Here is a 17,076-nt window from a genome sequence, read left to right on the forward strand (position 1 = left end):
AAATCCCCAAATCCCTGAGTGATCCCCAGCCCTGCTGATCTCCTCAAACAGCGCCGTGCGCTCCTTGGGGTTCTTCATGGCGATGGACTCCACTGCTCCCTGAAAGGGGGAGTGAGAAATGTTCCTAAATCCCTGAGGGAAAGGTTCCTAAATTCCTAAATCCCTGAGGGAAATGTTCCTAAATCCCTGAGGGAAACGTTCCTAAATCCCTGTGAGAGATGTTCTTAAATCCCTGAGAGAAATGTCCCTAAATCCCTGAGGGAAATATCCCTAAATCACTGAAGGAAATGTTCCTAAATCACTGAGAAAAAAGTTCCTAAATCCCTGAGGGAAATGTTCCTAAATCCCTGTGAGAGATGTTCCTAAATCACTGAGGGAAATGTTTCTATATCCCTGTGAGAAATGTTCCTAAATCCTGTCAGAAATGTTCCTAAATCCCCAAACCCCTGAGGGATCCCAGCCCCAGTGATCTCCTCAAACAGCGCCGTGCGCTCCTTGGGGTTCTTCATGGCGATGGATTCCACTGCTCCCTGGGAATGGGAGTGAGAAATGTTCCTAAATCCCTGAGGGAAATGTTCCTGAATCCCTGAGGGAAATGCTCCTAAATCCCTGAGGGAAACGTTCCTAAATCCCTGAGGGAAACGTTCCTAAATCCCTGAGGGAAATGCTCCTGAATCCCTGACGGAAATGTTCCTAAATCCCTGAGAGATGTTCCTAAATCCCTGAGGGAAATGCTCCTAAATCCCTGAGGGAAATGTTCCTAAATCCCTGTGAGAAATGTTCCTAAATCCCTGAGGGAAATGTTCCTAAATCCCTGAGGGAAATGTTCCTAAATCCCTGAGGAAAATGTTCCTAAATCCCTGTGAGAAATGTTCCTAAATCCCTGAGGAATATGTTCCTAAATCCCTGTGACAGATGTTCCTAAATCCCTGAGAGGAAATGTTCCTAAATCCCTGAGAAAAATGTTCCTAAATCCCTGAGAAAAATGTTCCTAAATCCCTGAGGGAAATCTTCCTAAATCCTGTGAGAAAAGTTCCTAAATCGCTGTGGGAAATGTTCCTAAATCCCTGAGGGAGATGTTTCTATATCCCTGTGAGAAATGTTCCTAAATCCTGTCAGAAATGTTCCTAAATCCCTAAATCCCTGAGGGATCCCCAGCCCTGCTGATCTCCTCAAACAGGGCCGTGCGCTCCTTGGGGTTCTTCATGGCGATGGATTCCACTGCTCCCTGGGAATGGGAGTGAGAAATGTTCATAAATCCCTGAGGGAAATGTTCCTGAATCCCTGAGGGAAATGCTCCTAAATCCCTGAGGGAAACGTTCCTAAATCCCTGAGGGAAACGTTCCTAAATCCCTGAGGGAAATGCTCCTGAATCCCTGACGGAAATGTTCCTAAATCCCTGAGAGATGTTCCTAAATCCCTGAGGGAAATGCTCCTAAATCCCTGAGGGAAATGTTCCTAAATCCCTGTGAGAAATGTTCCTAAATCCCTGAGGGAAATGTTCCTAAATCCCTGAGGGAAATGTTCCTAAATCCCTGAGGAAAATGTTCCTAAATCCCTGTGAGAAATGTTCCTAAATCCCTGAGGAATATGTTCCTAAATCCCTGTGACAGATGTTCCTAAATCCCTGAGAGGAAATGTTCCTAAATCCCTGAGAAAAATGTTCCTAAATCCCTGAGAAAAATGTTCCTAAATCCCTGAGGGAAATCTTCCTAAATCCTGTGAGAAAAGTTCCTAAATCGCTGTGGGAAATGTTCCTAAATCCCTGAGGGAGATGTTTCTATATCCCTGTGAGAAATGTTCCTAAATCCTGTCAGAAATGTTCCTAAATCCCTAAATCCCTGAGGGATCCCCAGCCCTGCTGATCTCCTCAAACAGGGCCGTGCGCTCCTTGGGGTTCTTCATGGCGATGGATTCCACTGCTCCCTGGGAAATGCGGTCAGAAATGTTCCTAAATCCTGTCAGAAATGTTCCTAAATCCTGTCAGAAATGTTCCTAAATCCCTGAGGGAAATGTTCCTAAATCCCTGAGGGAAATGTTCCTAAATCCCTGTGAGAAATGTTCCTAAATCCCTGAGGGAAATGTTCCTAAATCCCTGTGAGATGTTCCTAAATACCTGAGGGAAATGTTCCTAAATACCTGAGGGAAATGCTCCTAAATCCCTGTGAGAAATGTTCCTAAATCCCTGAGGGATTTGTTCCTAAATCCCCAAACCCCTGAGGGATCCCAGCCCCTGCTGATCTCCTCAAACAGCGCCGTGCGCTCCTTGGGGTTCTTCATGGCGATGGATTCCACTGCTCCCTGGGAATGGGAGTGAGAAATGTTCCTAAATCACTGAGGGAAATGTTCCTAAATCCCTGTGAGAAACATTCCTAAATCCCTGAGGGAAATGTTCCTAAATCACTGAGGGAAATGTTCCTAAATCACTGAGGGAAATGTTCCTAAATCCCTGAGGGAAATGTTTCTAAATCCCTGAGGGAAAGGTTCCTAAATCCCTGAGGGAAAGGTTCCTAAATCCTGTGAGAAAAGTTTCTAAATCCCTGTGGGAAATGTTCTTAAATCCCTGTGAGAGATGTTCCTAAATCCCTGAGGGAAATGTTCCTAAATCCCTGTGAGAGATGTTCCTAAATCCTGTCAGAAATGTTCCTAAATCCCTGTGAGAGATGTTCCTAAATCCCCAGCCCCTGCTGATCTCCTCAAACAGCGCCGTGCGCTCCTTGGGGTTCTTCATGGCGATGGATTCCACTGCTCCCTGGGAAATCGATCACAAATGTTCCTAAATCGTGACAGAAATGTTCCTAAATCCCTGTGGGAAATGTTCCTAAATCCCTGAGGGAAATGGTCCTAAACCCCTGTGGGAAATGGTCCTAAATACCTGAGGGAAATGTTCCTAAATCCCTGTGAGAAACGTTCCTAAATCCTGTCAGAAACGTTCCTAAATCCCTGAGGGAAATGCTCCTAAATCCCTGAGGGAAATGCTCCTAAATCCCTGAGGGAAATGCTCCCAAATCCCTGAGGGAAATGTTCCTAAATCCCTGAGGGAAATGTTCCTAAATCCTGTCAGAAATGTTCCTAAATCCCTGTGAGAAATGTTCCTGAATCCCTGAGGGAAATGTCCCTAAATCCCTGAGGGAAATGCTCCTAAATCCCTGAGGGAAATGCTCCCAAATCCCTGAGGGAAACGTTTCTAAATCCCTGAGGGAAATGTTCTTAAATCCCTGAGGGAAATGTTCCCAAATCCCTGAGGGAAATGTTCCTAAATCCCTGAGGGAAATGTTCCTAAATCCCTGAGGGAAATGTTCCTAAATCCCTGAGAAGAAATGTTCCTAAATCCCTGAGAGATGCTCCTAAATCCTGTCAGAAATGTTCCTAAATCCCTGTGAGAAATGTTCCTAAATCCCTGAGAGATGTTCCTAAATACCTGAGGGAAATGTTCCTAAATCCCTGAGGGAAATGTTCCTAAATCCCTGAGGGAAATGTTCCTAAACCCCCAAATCCCTGAGGGATCCCCAGCCCTGCTGATCTCCTCAAACAGCGCCGTGCGCTCCTTGGGGTTCTTCATGGCGATGGATTCCACTGCTCCCTGGGAATGGGAGTGAGAAATGTTCATAAATCCCTGAGGGAAATGTTCCTAAATCACTGAGGGAAATGTTCCTAAATCCCTGAGGGAAATGCTCCTAAATCCCTGAGGGAAATGCTCCTAAATCCCTGAGGGAAATGTTCCTAAATCCCTGTGAGAAATGTTCCTAAATCCCTGAGAGATCTTCCTAAATCCCTGAGGGAAACGTTCCTAAATCCCTGAGGGAAACGTTCCTAAATCCCTGAGGGAAACGTTCCTAAATCCCTGTGGGAAATGTTCCTAAATCCCTGAGGGAAATGATCCTAAGTCCCTGAGAGAAATGTTCTTAAATCCCTGTGAGAAATGTTCCCAAATCCCTGAGGGAAATGTTCCTAAATCCCTGAGGGAAATGTTCCTAAATCCCTGTGAGAAATGTTCCTAAATCCCCATGAGAAACGTTCCTAAATCCTGTCAGAAATGTTCCTAAATCCCTGAGGAATATGTTCCTAAATCCCTGAGGGAAATGTTACTAAATCCCTGTGGGAAATGTTCCTAAATCCCTGAGGGAAATGTTCCTAAATCCCTGAGGGAAACGTTTCTAAATCCCTGAGGGAAATGTCCCTAAATCCCTGAGGGAAATGTTCCTAAATCCCTGAGAGATGTTCCTAAATCCCTGAGGGAAATGTTCCTAAATCCCTGAGGGAAATGTTCCTAAATCCCCGTGAGAAATGTTCTCAAATCTTTGTGAGAAATGTCCCTAAATCCTGTGAGGGATTCCTAAATCGCTGTGAGACATGATCCTAAAACCCTGAGAGAAATGTTCTTAAATCCCTGAGGGAATTGTTCCTAAATCTCTGAGAGATGTTCCTAAATTCCTGAGGGAAATGTTCCTAAATCCCTGAGGGAAAGGTTCCTAAATCCCTGAGGGAAAGGTTCCTAAATCCCCAAATCCCTGAGGGATCCCAGCCCTGCTGATCTCCTCAAACAGCGCCGTGCGCTCCTTGGGGTTCTTCATGGTGACGGATTCCACTGCTCCCTGAGGATGGGAGTGAGAAATGTTCCTAAATCCTGTCAGAAATGTTCCTAAATCCCTGAGGGAAATGTGCCTAAATCCCCAAATCCCTGAGGGATCCCAGCCCCTGCTGATCTCCTCAAACAGCGCCGTGCGCTCCTTGGGGTTCTTCATGGCGATGGATTCCACTGCTCCCTGGGAAATGGGGTCAGAAATGTTCCTAAATCCCTGAGGGAAATGCTCCTAAATCCCTGAGGGAAATGTTCCTAAATCCCTGTGAGAAATGTTCTCAAATCTTTGTGAGAAACGTCCCTAAATCCTGTGACGGATTCCTAAATCCCTGTGAGAGATGATCCTAAATCCCTGAGGGAAATGTTCTTAAATCCCTGAGGGAAATGTTCCTAAATCCCTGAGAGATGTTCCTAAATCCCTGAGGGAAATGTTCCCAAAATCCCCCCCAAACCCCAAACCCCAAACCCAGCCCCTCCCCACCTGGAACACCAGGAAGTTCCTGGCCTTGATGAGGATCCCCAGCTTCTCCAGCTCCTCGCTGTACTCGCTCAGCTGCACCACCCGGTTGTTGATCTTGTACTCTGAGGAGCTGCCTGGGGAGGGAAATTCGGGGGGTCAGGGGGTTCCCCCTAATCCTGAACACCCCAAAATGTGTCCCCATAAAACTGTGAGACCCCAAAATGTGCCCCCACAGTGACACAGGTCAAGGTGTGCTCATGGTTTCTTCCTCAGAGCTGCCTGAAATGGGTTTGGGGGGGATTTTTGGGGGGGTCAGGGGGCTCCCCCAAACCCTAAACACCCCAAAATGTGTCCCCCAAACCCTAAACTGTGCCCCACAAACTCTGTGATCCCTAAAATCCACGGGTTCCCCCAAAAATCTGCGAGTCTCCCCTCCAAATCTTCAGGTTCCTCCAAAATCTGTGAGTTTTCCCCCAAAATCTGCGGGTTTCTCCCCAAAAATCTGTGGGGTTGTCCCTAAAAATCTGTGGGTTCCCCCCAAAATCCACAGGTTACCTCCCAAAATCCACAGGTTTCCCCCCCAAATCTGTGGGTGTCTACCCAAAATCTGTGGGTTTCTACCCAAAAATCTGTGGGTTCCCTCAAAAATCCACGGGTTTCCCCCCAAAATCCGCAGGTTTTCCCTCAAAACCCACAGGTTCCCCCCCCAAAATCCGCGAGTTCCCCCCCAAATCTTTGGTTCCTCCAAATTCTCAGTTTTTCCCCAAAATACGCCGCTTTCCCCCCAAAATCTGCGAGTTTCCCCCCAAAACTTGCAGGTTCCCCCCCAAAATCCGCGAGTTTCCCCTAAAAACCCAAGAGTTCCACCCCAAAATCCGTGAGTTTTCCTCAAAAAACCCATGGGTTTCTCCTCAAAAATCCGCAACTTCCCCCACAAAATCAACGAGTTTCCCCTAAAAATCCACGGGTTTCACCCCAAAATCCACAGGTTTCCCCCACAAAGTCTGCGAGTTCTCCCCCCAAATCCCTCAGGTCCCCCCAAATCCCCCAGGTTTCCCCCAAAATCAGCGGGCCCCCCCCAAAAATCTGTGGGTTTTCCTCAAAAATCTGTGACTTCTCCCCCAAACCCCTCAGCTTTCCCCCCAAAACTTGCAGGTTTCCCCCTGAAATCCACGAGTTTCCCTCCAAAATCCGCGAGTTCTCCCCCCAAACCCTTCAGATTTTCCCCCAAGAATACTCAGATTTCCCCCAAAATCCACGAGTTCCCCCCAAAACTCTGTGGGTTTTCCTCAAAAATCTGCAAGTTTCCCCCCAAAATCCATGAGTTTTCCCCCAAAACTTGCAGGTTTCCCCCCAAAATCTGCAGGTTTCACCCCCAAAATCCACGAGTTTCCCCCCAAACTCTGCGGGTCTTCCCTCCAAAATCCACGAGTTTTCCCCCCAAAACTTGCAGGTTCCCCCCCAAAATCTGTGAGTTTCCCCTAAAAATCCATGAGTTTCACCCCAAACTCCACAGGTTTCTCTAAAAAACCCATGGGTTTCTCCCCAAAATCTGCGAGTTTCCCCCCAAACTCCTCAGGTTTCACCCCAAAATCAGCCGATCTCCTCTCAAAAATCTGCAAGTTTCCCCCCAAAATCCACGAGATTTCCCCCAAAACCCCTCAGGTCCTCCCCAAATCCCTCAGGTTTCCCCCCAAATTCTGCGAGTTTCCCCCCAAACCCCTCAGTTACCCCCAAAAATCCACGAGTTCCCCCCCAAAAATCAGTGGGTTTTCTTCAAAACTCCGTGAATTCTCCCCCAAAACTTTCAGGTTCCCCCCCCAAAATCCACGAGTTTCCCCTCCAAAATCCGCAAATTTCGCCCCAAAATCTTCGAGTTCCTCCAAAATACACGAGTTTTGCTCAAAAATCTGTGAGTTCTCCCCCCAAACCCCTCAGGATCCCCCTCAAAATCTGCAAGTTTCCCTCCAAAAATCTGTGGGTTTTCCTCAAAAATCTGCGAGTTCTCCCCCAAAACTTGCAGGTTCCTGCCCAAAATCCATGGCTTTAACCCCCCAAACCCCTCAGGATCCCCCCCAAACCCCTCAGAATTCCCCCCAAGCCCCTCAGGCTCTCCCCCAAATTCTGTGAGTTTTCCCCCCAAAATATGCGGATTTTCCCCCCAAACTCTGCGAGTTCTCCCCTCAAACCCCTCAGAATCCACCCCCAAACCCCTCAGTTACCCCCCACACTCCTCAGATTTCCCCCCCAAAACCCTCAGGTCTTACTCCAAAATCCGCAAGTTTCCCCCCAGTCTTGGGTTCCTCCAAAATCTGAGAGTTTTCCCCCAAAAGACGCCACTTTCCCCCCAAAATCCGTGGGTTTCCCTCAAAAAATCACTGGTTTCACCCCAAAATCCCCAGGTTCCCCCCCCCAAAATCCACGGGTTTCACCCCAAAATCCGCGGGTTTTCCTCAAAAAACCCATGGGTTTGTCCTCAAAAATCCGCTACTTCCCCCACAAAATCAGCAAGTTTCCCCTAAAAATCCACGGGTTTCACCCCAAAATCCGTGGGTTTCCCCCACAAAGTCTGTGAGTTCTCCCCCCAAACCCCCCAGGTCCCCCCAAACCCCTCAGGTTTCCCCCAAAATCAGCGGGTCTCCCCCCAAAAATCTGTGGGTTTCCTTCAAAAACCCACGAGTTTCCCCCCAAAAATCTGTTGGTTTTCCTCAAAAATTTGTGACTTCTCCCCCAAACCCCTCAGGTTTCCCCCCAAAATCAGCATCTCTCTCCCCAAAATCCACGCGTTTCCCCCCAAAACTTGCAGGTTTCACCCCAAAACCCATGAGTTCCCCCCCAAAAATCAGTGGGTTTTCTTCAAAAATCTGTGAGTTCTCCCCCAAAACTTGCATGTTCCCCCCCAAACCCCTCAGGTTCCCCCTCAAAAATCCACGAGTTTCCCTTCCAAAACCCGCAGGTTTCACCCCAAAATCTTCGGGTTCCCCCCCAAAACCCGTGAGTTTCCCCCAAACCCCTCAGGTCTCCCCGCAAAATCCACGGGTCTTCTCTCCAAACTCCGCAGGTTTCCCCTCCAAAATCTGCAAATTTTCCCCCCAAACCCCTCAGGTTTCCCCCAAAATCAGTGGGTCTCCCCCCTAAAATCTGTGGGTCTCCTTCAAAAACCCACGAGTTTCCCCCCAAAAATCTGTGGGTTTTCCTCAAAAATCTGTGACTTCTCCCCCAAACCCCTCAGGTTTCCCCCCAAAACTTGCAGGTTTCCCCCCGAAATCCACGAGTTTCCCTCAAAAATCTCTGAGTTCTCCCCCCAAACCCCTCAGGTTCCCCCCCAAACCCTTCAGATTTTCCCCCAAGAACCCTCAGGTTTCTCCCAAAAATCCACGAGTTTCCCCCCAAAACTCTGTGGGTTTTCCTCAAAAATCTGCAAGTTTCCCCCCAAAATCCAAGAGTCTTCCCCCAAAACTTGAAGGTTTCCCCCCAAAATCAGCGGGTCTCCCCGCAAAATCCACGAGTTCCCCTCCAAACTCCGCGGGTCTTCCCTCCAAAACCCATGGGTTTCTCCTCAAAAATCTGCGAGTTTCCCCCCAAAATCCACAGGTTCCCCCCAGAATCTGCGGGTTTCCCGCCAAAATCTGCGAGTTTTCCCCCCAAAATCCACGAGTTTCCCCCAAACCCCTCAGGTCTCCCCACAAAATCCATGGGTCTTGCCTCCAAACTCCGGAGGTTTCCCTCCAAAACCCATGGGTTTCTCCTCAAAAATCCACGACTTTCCCCCCAAAATCCACAAGATTCCCCCGCCAAATCCCTCAGAATCCCCCCCAAACCCCTCAGGTTCCCCCCCAGGTACCCCTCAAACTCCTCAGGTTTCCCACAAAATCAGCAGGTGTCCCCCCAAAACTCTGTGGGTTTTCCCCCAAACCCCTCAGGTTCCCCCCCAAACCCCTCAGGTCCACCCACAAAATCTGTGTGTTTCCCCTCCAAAATCCACAGTTTCCCCCCAAAATCAGCGGGTCTCCCCCCAAAATCCACGAGCTTCCCCTAAAATTCACGAGTTTCCCTCCAAATTCTGTGGGTTTCCCTCAAAAACCCATGGGTTTCTCCTCAAAAATCCGTGACTTTCCCCCCAAAATCTGCAAGTTTCCCCGCAAAATCTGCGGGTCTTCCCTCCGAACTCGGCTGGTTTCTCCTCAAAATTCCACAAGTTTCCCCCCAAACCCCTCAGGCTCCCCTCAAACCCTTCAGGTTTTTCCCCCAGAACCCTCAGGTTTCCCCCCAAAATCTGCGAGTTTCCCCCAAACCCCTCAGGTCTCCCCGCAAAATCCACGGGTCTTCCCTCCAAACTCCACAGGTTTCTCCTCCAAAACCCATGGGTTTCTCCTCAAAAATCCGTGACTTTCCCCCCAAAACCCACAGGTTCCCCCCAGTCTTCGGTTCCTCCAAAATCTGAGAGTTTTCCCCCAAAAGACGCCACTTTCCCCCCAAAATCCGTGGGTTTCCCTCAAAAAATCACTGGTTTCACCCCAAAATCCCCAGGTTCCCCCCCCAAAATCCACGGGTTTCACCCCAAAATCCGTGAGTTTTCCTCAAAAACCCATGGGTTTCTCCTCAAAAATCCGCGACTTCCCCCACAAAATCCACGAGTTTCCCCTAAAAATCCACGGGTTTCACCCCAAAATCCACAGGTTTCCCCCACAAAGTCTGCAAGTTCTCCCCCCAAATCCCTCAGGTCCCCCCAAACCCCTCAGGTTTCCCCCAAAATCACTGGGTCTCCCCCCAAAAATCTGTGGGTTTCCTTCAAAAACCCACAAGTTTCCCCCCAAAATCTGTGGTTTTTCCTCAAAAATCTGTGACTTCTCCCCCAAACCCCGCTGGTTTCCCCCCAAAACTTGCAGGTTCCCCCCAAAATCCACGAGTTTCCCTCCAAAATCTGAGTTCTCCCCCCAAACCCCTCAGGTTCCCCCCCAAACCCTTCAGATTTTCCCCCAAGAACCCTCAGATTTCCCCCAAAATCCACGAGTTCCCCCCCAAAACTCTGTGGGTTTTCCTCAAAAATCCACGAGTTCTCCCCCAAAATCCGCAAGTTTCCCCCCCAAACCCCTCAGAATTCCCCCCAAACTTGCAGGTTTCCCCCCAAAATTCACGAGTTTTCCCTCAAAAATCTGCAGGTTTCGCCCCAAAATCTTCAGGTTCCTCCAGAATCCGCAGGTTCCCCCCACAAACCCCTCAAGTTTTCCCCCAAAATCAGTGGATCTCCCCTCAAAATCCATGAGTTTCCCCCCAAAACTCTGTGGGTTTTCCGCAAAAAAACATCAGTTCTCCCCCCAAAACTTGCAGGTTCCCCTCCAAACCCCTCAGGTTTCACCCCAAAATCCACGGGTTTCTCCCCAAAATCCACGGGTTTCCCCACAAAAGACGCCACTTTCCCCCCAAAATCTGCAGGTTTCTTCCCAAAATTCCATGGGTCTCCCCCCAAAATCCGTGAGTTTCCCCTATAAAATCCACGTGTTTCACCCCAAAATCCGTGGGTGTCTATCCAAAAATCCGTGGGTTTCATCCCAAAATCCACAGGTTTCCCCCTAAAATCTGCAGGTTTTCCCCCAAAACTTGCAGGTTTCCCCCCAAAATACATGAGTTTCCCCCCAAAACTCTGTGGGTTTTCCTCAAAAATCTGTGAGTTCTCCCCCAAACCCCTCAGGCTTCCCCCCAAAAATCCATGGGTCTTCCCCCAAAATCCGCGAGTTTCCCCCCCAAAAATCTGTGGGTTTTCCTCAAAAATCTGCAAGTTCTCCCCAAAAATCTGCAAGTTTTCCATCAAAATCTGCAGGTTCCTCCCCAAAATCCATGGTTTTAACCCCCCAAACCCCTCAAGTTCCCCCCAAAAATCAGTGGGTTTTCTTCAAAAATCCGTGAATTCTCCCCCAAAACTTGCAGGTTCCCCCCCAAAATCCACGAGTTCCCCCCCAAAATTTGCAGGTCTCCCCAAAATCCACGAGTTTCCCCTAAAATTCACGAGTTTCCCTCCAAATTCTGTGGGTTTCCCTCAAAAACCCATGGGTTTCTCCTCAAAAATCCGTGACTTTCCCCCCAAAATCTGCAAGTTTCCCCGCAAAATCTGCGGGTCTTCCCTCCGAAATCCGCGGGTTTCCCCTCAAAAATCCACAAGTTTCCCTCCAAAATCCGCAAGTTTTCCCCCCAAAATCTGTGAGTTCTCCCCCCAAACCCCTCAGAATCCCCCCCAAACCCCTCAGGTTCCACCCAGAACCTTCAGGTTTTTCCCCCCAGAACCCTCAGGTTTCACCCCAAAATCTTTGGATTCCTCCACAATCCACAGGTTCCCCTCCTAAACCCTTCAGATTTCCCCCAAAATCAACGAGTCCCCCCCCCAAAATCCACGTGTTTCCCCCCAAAAATCCACAGGTTTCCTCCAAAATCTATGAGTTTACCCCCTAAAAATCTGTGGGTTTTCCTCAAAAATCCATCAGTTCTCCCCTAAAACTTGCAGGTTCCCCCCCAAACCCCTCAGGTCCTCCCCAAACCCCTCAGGTTTCCCCCCAAATTCTGCGAGTTTCCCCCCAAACCCCTCAGTTCCCCCCAAAAATCCACGAGCTTTCCTCCAAAAATCTGTGGGTTTTCCTCAAAAATCTGCAAGTTTTCCCTCAAAACTTGCAAGTTCCTGCCCAAAATCCACGGCTTTAACCCCCCAAACCCCTCAGGTTCCCCCACAAAATCCGCAAGTTCTCCCCCAAAATTTGCAGGTTCCCCCCAAACCCCTCAGGATCCCCCCCAAACCCCTCAGAATTCCCCCCAAACTTGCAGGTCTCCCCCCAAAATTCACGAGTTTTCCCTCAAAAATCTGCAGGTTTCGCCCCAAAATCTTCAGGTTCCTCCAGAATCTGCAGGTTCTCCCCACAAACCCCTCAGGTTTTCCCCCAAAATCAGTGGATCTCCCCACGAAATCCACGAGTTTCCCCCCAAAAATCAGTGGGTTTTCCTCAAAAATCTGCAGGTTCCCCCCCAAATTCCTCAGAATCCCCCCCAAACCCCTCAGGCTCCCCGCCAAACCCCTCAGGTCCACCCACAAAATCCGTGTGTTTCCCCTCCAAAATCCACAGGTTTCCCCCCAAAATCCACGAGTTTCCCCTAAAAATCCACGGGTTTCACCCCAAACTCTGCGGGTTTCCCTCAAAAACCCATGGGTTTCTCCTCAAAAACCTGCGACTTTGCCCCCAAAATCTGCAAGTTTCCCCCCAAAATCCGCAAGTTTTCCCCCAAACTCTGTGAGTTCTCCCCCCAAACCCCTCAGAATCCCCCCCAAACCCCTCAGGTCTCCCCCCAGAATCCACGAGTTCCCCTCCAAACTCCGCGGGTCTTCCCTCCAAAACCCATGGGTTTCTCCTCAAAAATCTGCGAGTTTCCCCCCAAAATCCACAGGTTCCCCCCAGAATCTGCAGGTTTCCCGCCAAAATCTGCGAGTTTTCCCCCCAAAATCCACGAGTTTCCCCCAAACCCCTCAGGTCTCCCCGCAAAATCCACGGGTCTTCCCTCCAAACTCCACTGGTTTCTCTCAAAAACCCATGGGTTTCTCCTCAAAAATCTGCGAGTTTCCTCCCAAAATCCACAGGTTCCCCCCAAAATCTGCGAGTTTCCCCCAAACCCCTCAGGTCTCCCCACAAAATCCACGGGTCTTCCCTCCAAACTCCACAGGTTTCCCTCAAAAACCCATGGGTTTCTCCTCAAAAATCCGTGACTTTCCCCCCAAAATCCATGAGATTCAAAATCCATGAGATTCCCCCCCAAATCCCTCAGAATCCCCCCCCAAACCCCTCAGGTTCCCCGCCAGGTACCCCTCAAACTCCTCAGGTTTCCCACAAAATCAGCAGGTGTCCCCCCAAAACTCTGTGGGTTTTCCCCCAAACCCCTTAGGTTCCCCTCCAAACCCCTCAGGTTCCCCCCCAAACCCCTCAGGTCCACCCACGAAATCCGTGTGTTTCCCCTCCAAAATCCACAGTTTCCCCCCAAAATCCACGAGTTTCCCCTAAAATTCACGAGTTTCCCTCTAAATTCTGTGAGTTTCCCTCAAAAACCCATGGGTTTCTCCTCAAAAATCCGTGACTTTCCCCCCAAAATCTGCAAGTTTCCCCCCCAAACTCTGTGAGTTCTCCCCCCAAACCCCTCAGAATCCCCCCCAAACCCCTCAGGTCTCCCCCCAAAATCCACAGCTTGACCCCCAAACTCTGCGAGTTTCCCTCCAAACCCCTCAGGTTTCCCCCCAAAATCCACGGGTCTTCCCCCAAAAATCCACGAGTTTCCCCCCAAAGCTCTGTGGGTTTTCCTCAAAAATCTCCGAGTTCTCCCCCCAAACCCCTCAGGTTCCCCCCCAAACCCCTCAGATTTTCCCCCCAGAACCCTCAGGTTTCTCCCAAAATCCACGAGTTCCCCCCCAAAACTCTGGGGGTTTTCCTCAAAAATCTGCAAGTTTCCCCCCAAAATCCACGAGTTTTCCCCCAAAACTTGCAGGTTTCCCCCCAAAATCTGCAGGTTTCACCCCCAAAATCCACGAGTTTCCCCCCAAAATCCACGGCTTTACCCCCCAAACCCCTCAGGTTCCCCCACAAAATCTGCGAGTTCTCCCCCAAAATTTGCAGGTTCCCCCCAAACCCCTCAGAATTCCCCCCAAACTCTGAGAGTTTCCCCTCCAAAATCTGCGAGTTTCCCCCCAAACTCTTCAGGTTTCACCCCAAAATCAGCGGATCTCCCCTCAAAAATCTGCAAGTTTCCCCCCAAAATCCACGAGATTTCCCCCAAAACTTGCAGGTTCCCCCCAAACCCCTCAGGTCCTCCCCAAACCCCTCAGGCTTCCCCCCAAATTCTGCGAGTTTCCCCCCAAACCCCTCAGTTCCCCCCAGAAATCCACGAGTTCCCCCCCAAAAATCAGTGGGTTTTCTTCAAAAATCCGTGAATTCTCCCCCAAAACTTGCAAGCTCCCCCCCCAAAATCCACGAGTTTCCCCTCCAAAATCCGCAGGTTTCGCCCCAAAAATCTTCGAGTTCCTCCAAAATCCACGAGTTTTGCTCAAAAATCTGTGAGTTCTCCCCCCAAACCCCTCAGGATCCCCCTCAAAATCTGCGAGTTTCCCTCCAAAAATCTGTGGGTTTTCCTCAAAAATCTGCGAGTTCTCCCCCAAAACTTGCAGGTTCCTGCCCAAAATCCATGGCTTTAACCCCCCAAACCCCTCAGGATCCCCCCCCAAACCCCTCAGAATTCCCCCCAAGCTCCTCAGGCTCTCCCCCAAATTCTGAGTTTTCCCCCAAAATATGCGGATTTTCCCCCCAAACTCTGCGAGTTCTCCCCCCAAACCCCTCAGAATCCACCCCCAAACCCCTCAGTTACCCCCCACACTCCTCAGATTTCCCCCCCAAAACCCTCAGGTCTTACTCCAAAATCCGCAAGTTTCCCCCCAGTCTTGGGTTCCTCCAAAATCTGAGAGTTTTCCCCCAAAAGACGCCACTTTCCCCCCAAAATCCGTGGGTTTCCCTCAAAAAATCACTGGTTTCACCCCAAAATCCCCAGGTTCCCCCCCCCAAAATCCACGGGTTTCACCCCAAAATCCGCGGGTTTTCCTCAAAAAAACCCATGGGTTTGTCCTCAAAAATCCGCTACTTCCCCCACAAAATCAGCAAGTTTCCCCTAAAAATCCACGGGTTTCACCCCAAAATCCGTGGGTTTCCCCCACAAAGTCTGTGAGTTCTCCCCCCAAACCCCCCAGGTCCCCCCAAACCCCTCAGGTTTCCCCCAAACTCAGCGGGTCTCCCCCCAAAAATCTGTGGGTTTCCTTCAAAAACCCACGAGTTTCCCCCCAAAAATCTGTTGGTTTTCCTCAAAAATTTGTGACTTCTCCCCCAAACCCCTCAGGTTTCCCCCCAAAATCAGCATCTCTCTCCCCAAAATCCACGCGTTTCCCCCCAAAACTTGCAGGTTTCACCCCAAAACCCATGAGTTCCCCCCCAAAAATCAGTGGGTTTTCTTCAAAAATCTGTGAGTTCTCCCCCAAAACTTGCATGTTCCCCCCCAAACCCCTCAGGTTCCCCCTCAAAAATCCACGAGTTTCCCTTCCAAAACCCGCAGGTTTCACCCCAAAATCTTCGGGTTCCCCCCCAAAACCCGTGAGTTTCCCCCAAACCCCTCAGGTCTCCCCGCAAAATCCACGGGTCTTCTCTCCAAACTCCGCAGGTTTCCCCTCCAAAATCTGCAAATTTTCCCCCCAAACCCCTCAGGTTTCCCCCAAAATCAGTGGGTCTCCCCCCTAAAATCTGTGGGTCTCCTTCAAAAACCCACGAGTTTCCCCCCAAAAATCTGTGGGTTTTCCTCAAAAATCTGTGACTTCTCCCCCAAACCCCTCAGGTTTCCCCCCAAAACTTGCAGGTTTCCCCCCGAAATCCACGAGTTTCCCTCAAAAATCTGAGTTCTCCCCCCAAACCCCTCAGGTTTCCCCCAAACCCTTCAGTTTTTTCCCCAAGAACCCTCAGGTTTCTCCCAAAATCCACGAGTTCCCCCTCAAAACTCTGTGGGTTTTCCTCAAAAATCTGCAAGTTTCCCCCCAAAATCCACGAGTTTTCCCCCAAAACTTGCAGGTTTCCCCCCAAAATCTGCAGGTTTCACCCCCAAAATCCACGAGTTTCCCCCCAAACTCCGCGGGTCTTCCCTCCAAAATCTGTGAGTTCTCCCCCCAAAACTTGCAGGTTCCCCCCAAAATCCGTGAGTTTCCCCTAAAAATCCACGAGTTTCACCCCAAACTGCACAGGTTTCTCTAAAAAACCCACGGGTTTCTCCCCAAACTCTGCGAGTTTTCCCCCCAAACCCCTCAGGTTCCCCCCCAAACTCTGAGAGTTTCCCCTCCAAAATCCGCGCGTTTCCCCCCAAACTCCTCAGGTTTCACCCAAAAATCAGCTGATCTCCCCTCAAAAATCTGCAAGTTTCCCCCCAAAATCCACGAGATTTCCCCCAAAACCCCTCAGGTCCTCCCCAAACCCATCAGGTTTCCCCCCAAATTCTGCGAGTTTCCCCCCAAAAATCCACGAGTTCCCCCCCAAAAATCTGTGGGTTTTCCTGAAAAATCTGCGAGTTCTCCCCCAAAACTTGCAGGTCTCCCCAAAATCCACGAGTTTCCCCTAAAATTCACGAGTTTCCCTCCAAATTCTGTGGGTTTCCCTCAAAAACCCATGGGTTTCTCCCCAAAAATCCGTGACTTTCCCCCCAAAATCTGCAAGTTTCCCCCCCAAAATCCGCGGGTCTTCCCTCCGAACTCCGTGGGTTTCCCCCCAAAATCCGCAAGTTTCCCCCCCAAACTCTGTGAGTTCTCCCCCCAAACCCCTCAGGTTTCACCCCAAACCCCTCAGGATCCCCCCACCCCTCTCAGGTTCCCCCCCAAACCCCTCAGGTTCCCCCTCAAAAATCCACGAGTTTCCCTTCCAAAACCCGCAGGTTTCACCCCAAAATCTTTGGGTTTCCCCCCAAAATCCGCAAATTTTCCCCCCATACCCCTCAGAATCCCCCCCAAACCCCTCAGGTTCCCCCTCAAAATCCACGAGTTCCCCCCCAAATCTTCGGTTCCTCCAAAATCTGAGAGTTTCCCCCCAAAACTCGGTGGGTGTTCCTCAAAAATCTGTGACTTCTCCCCCAAACCCCGCTGGTCTCCCCCCAAAATCCACGAGTTTTCCCCCAAAACTTCCACGTTTCCCCCCAAAATCTGCAGGTTCCCCACCAAACCCCTCAGGCTCCCCCTCAAAATCCACGAGTTTCCCCCCAAAACTCTGTGGGTTTTTTCCCCAAACTCCTCAGGTTCCCCCCCCTAAAAATCCACGGGTTTCTCCCCAAAATCCGCAAATTTTCCCCCCAAACCCCTCAGGTTTCTCCCCCCCAAACCCCTCAGGCTCCCCCCCAAACCCCTCAGGATCCCCCCCAAACCCCTCAGGCTCCCCCCCAAACCCCTCAGGATCCCCCCCAAACCCCTCAGGTTCCCCCCCAAACCCCTCAGGAT

General features: G+C 50.1%; 1 protein-coding gene across 1 annotated transcript in view; it reads right to left on the reverse strand.

The window, feature by feature from the left end:
* The window catches only part of SMC1A (structural maintenance of chromosomes 1A), a 99,049-nt gene that overhangs the window by 75,761 nt on the left and 6,212 nt on the right, over window positions 1–17,076 (reverse strand). Inside the window, exon 3 of the mRNA XM_033083623.2 lies at window positions 5,064–5,176. Within this exon, the coding sequence (XP_032939514.1) occupies window positions 5,064–5,176 (113 nt within the window). The remainder of the gene's footprint in view (window positions 1–5,063; window positions 5,177–17,076) is intronic.

The sequence above is a fragment of the Catharus ustulatus genome, chromosome 32 (assembly GCF_009819885.2).
Source record: "Catharus ustulatus isolate bCatUst1 chromosome 32, bCatUst1.pri.v2, whole genome shotgun sequence".
Lineage (NCBI taxonomy): Eukaryota > Metazoa > Chordata > Aves > Passeriformes > Turdidae > Catharus > Catharus ustulatus.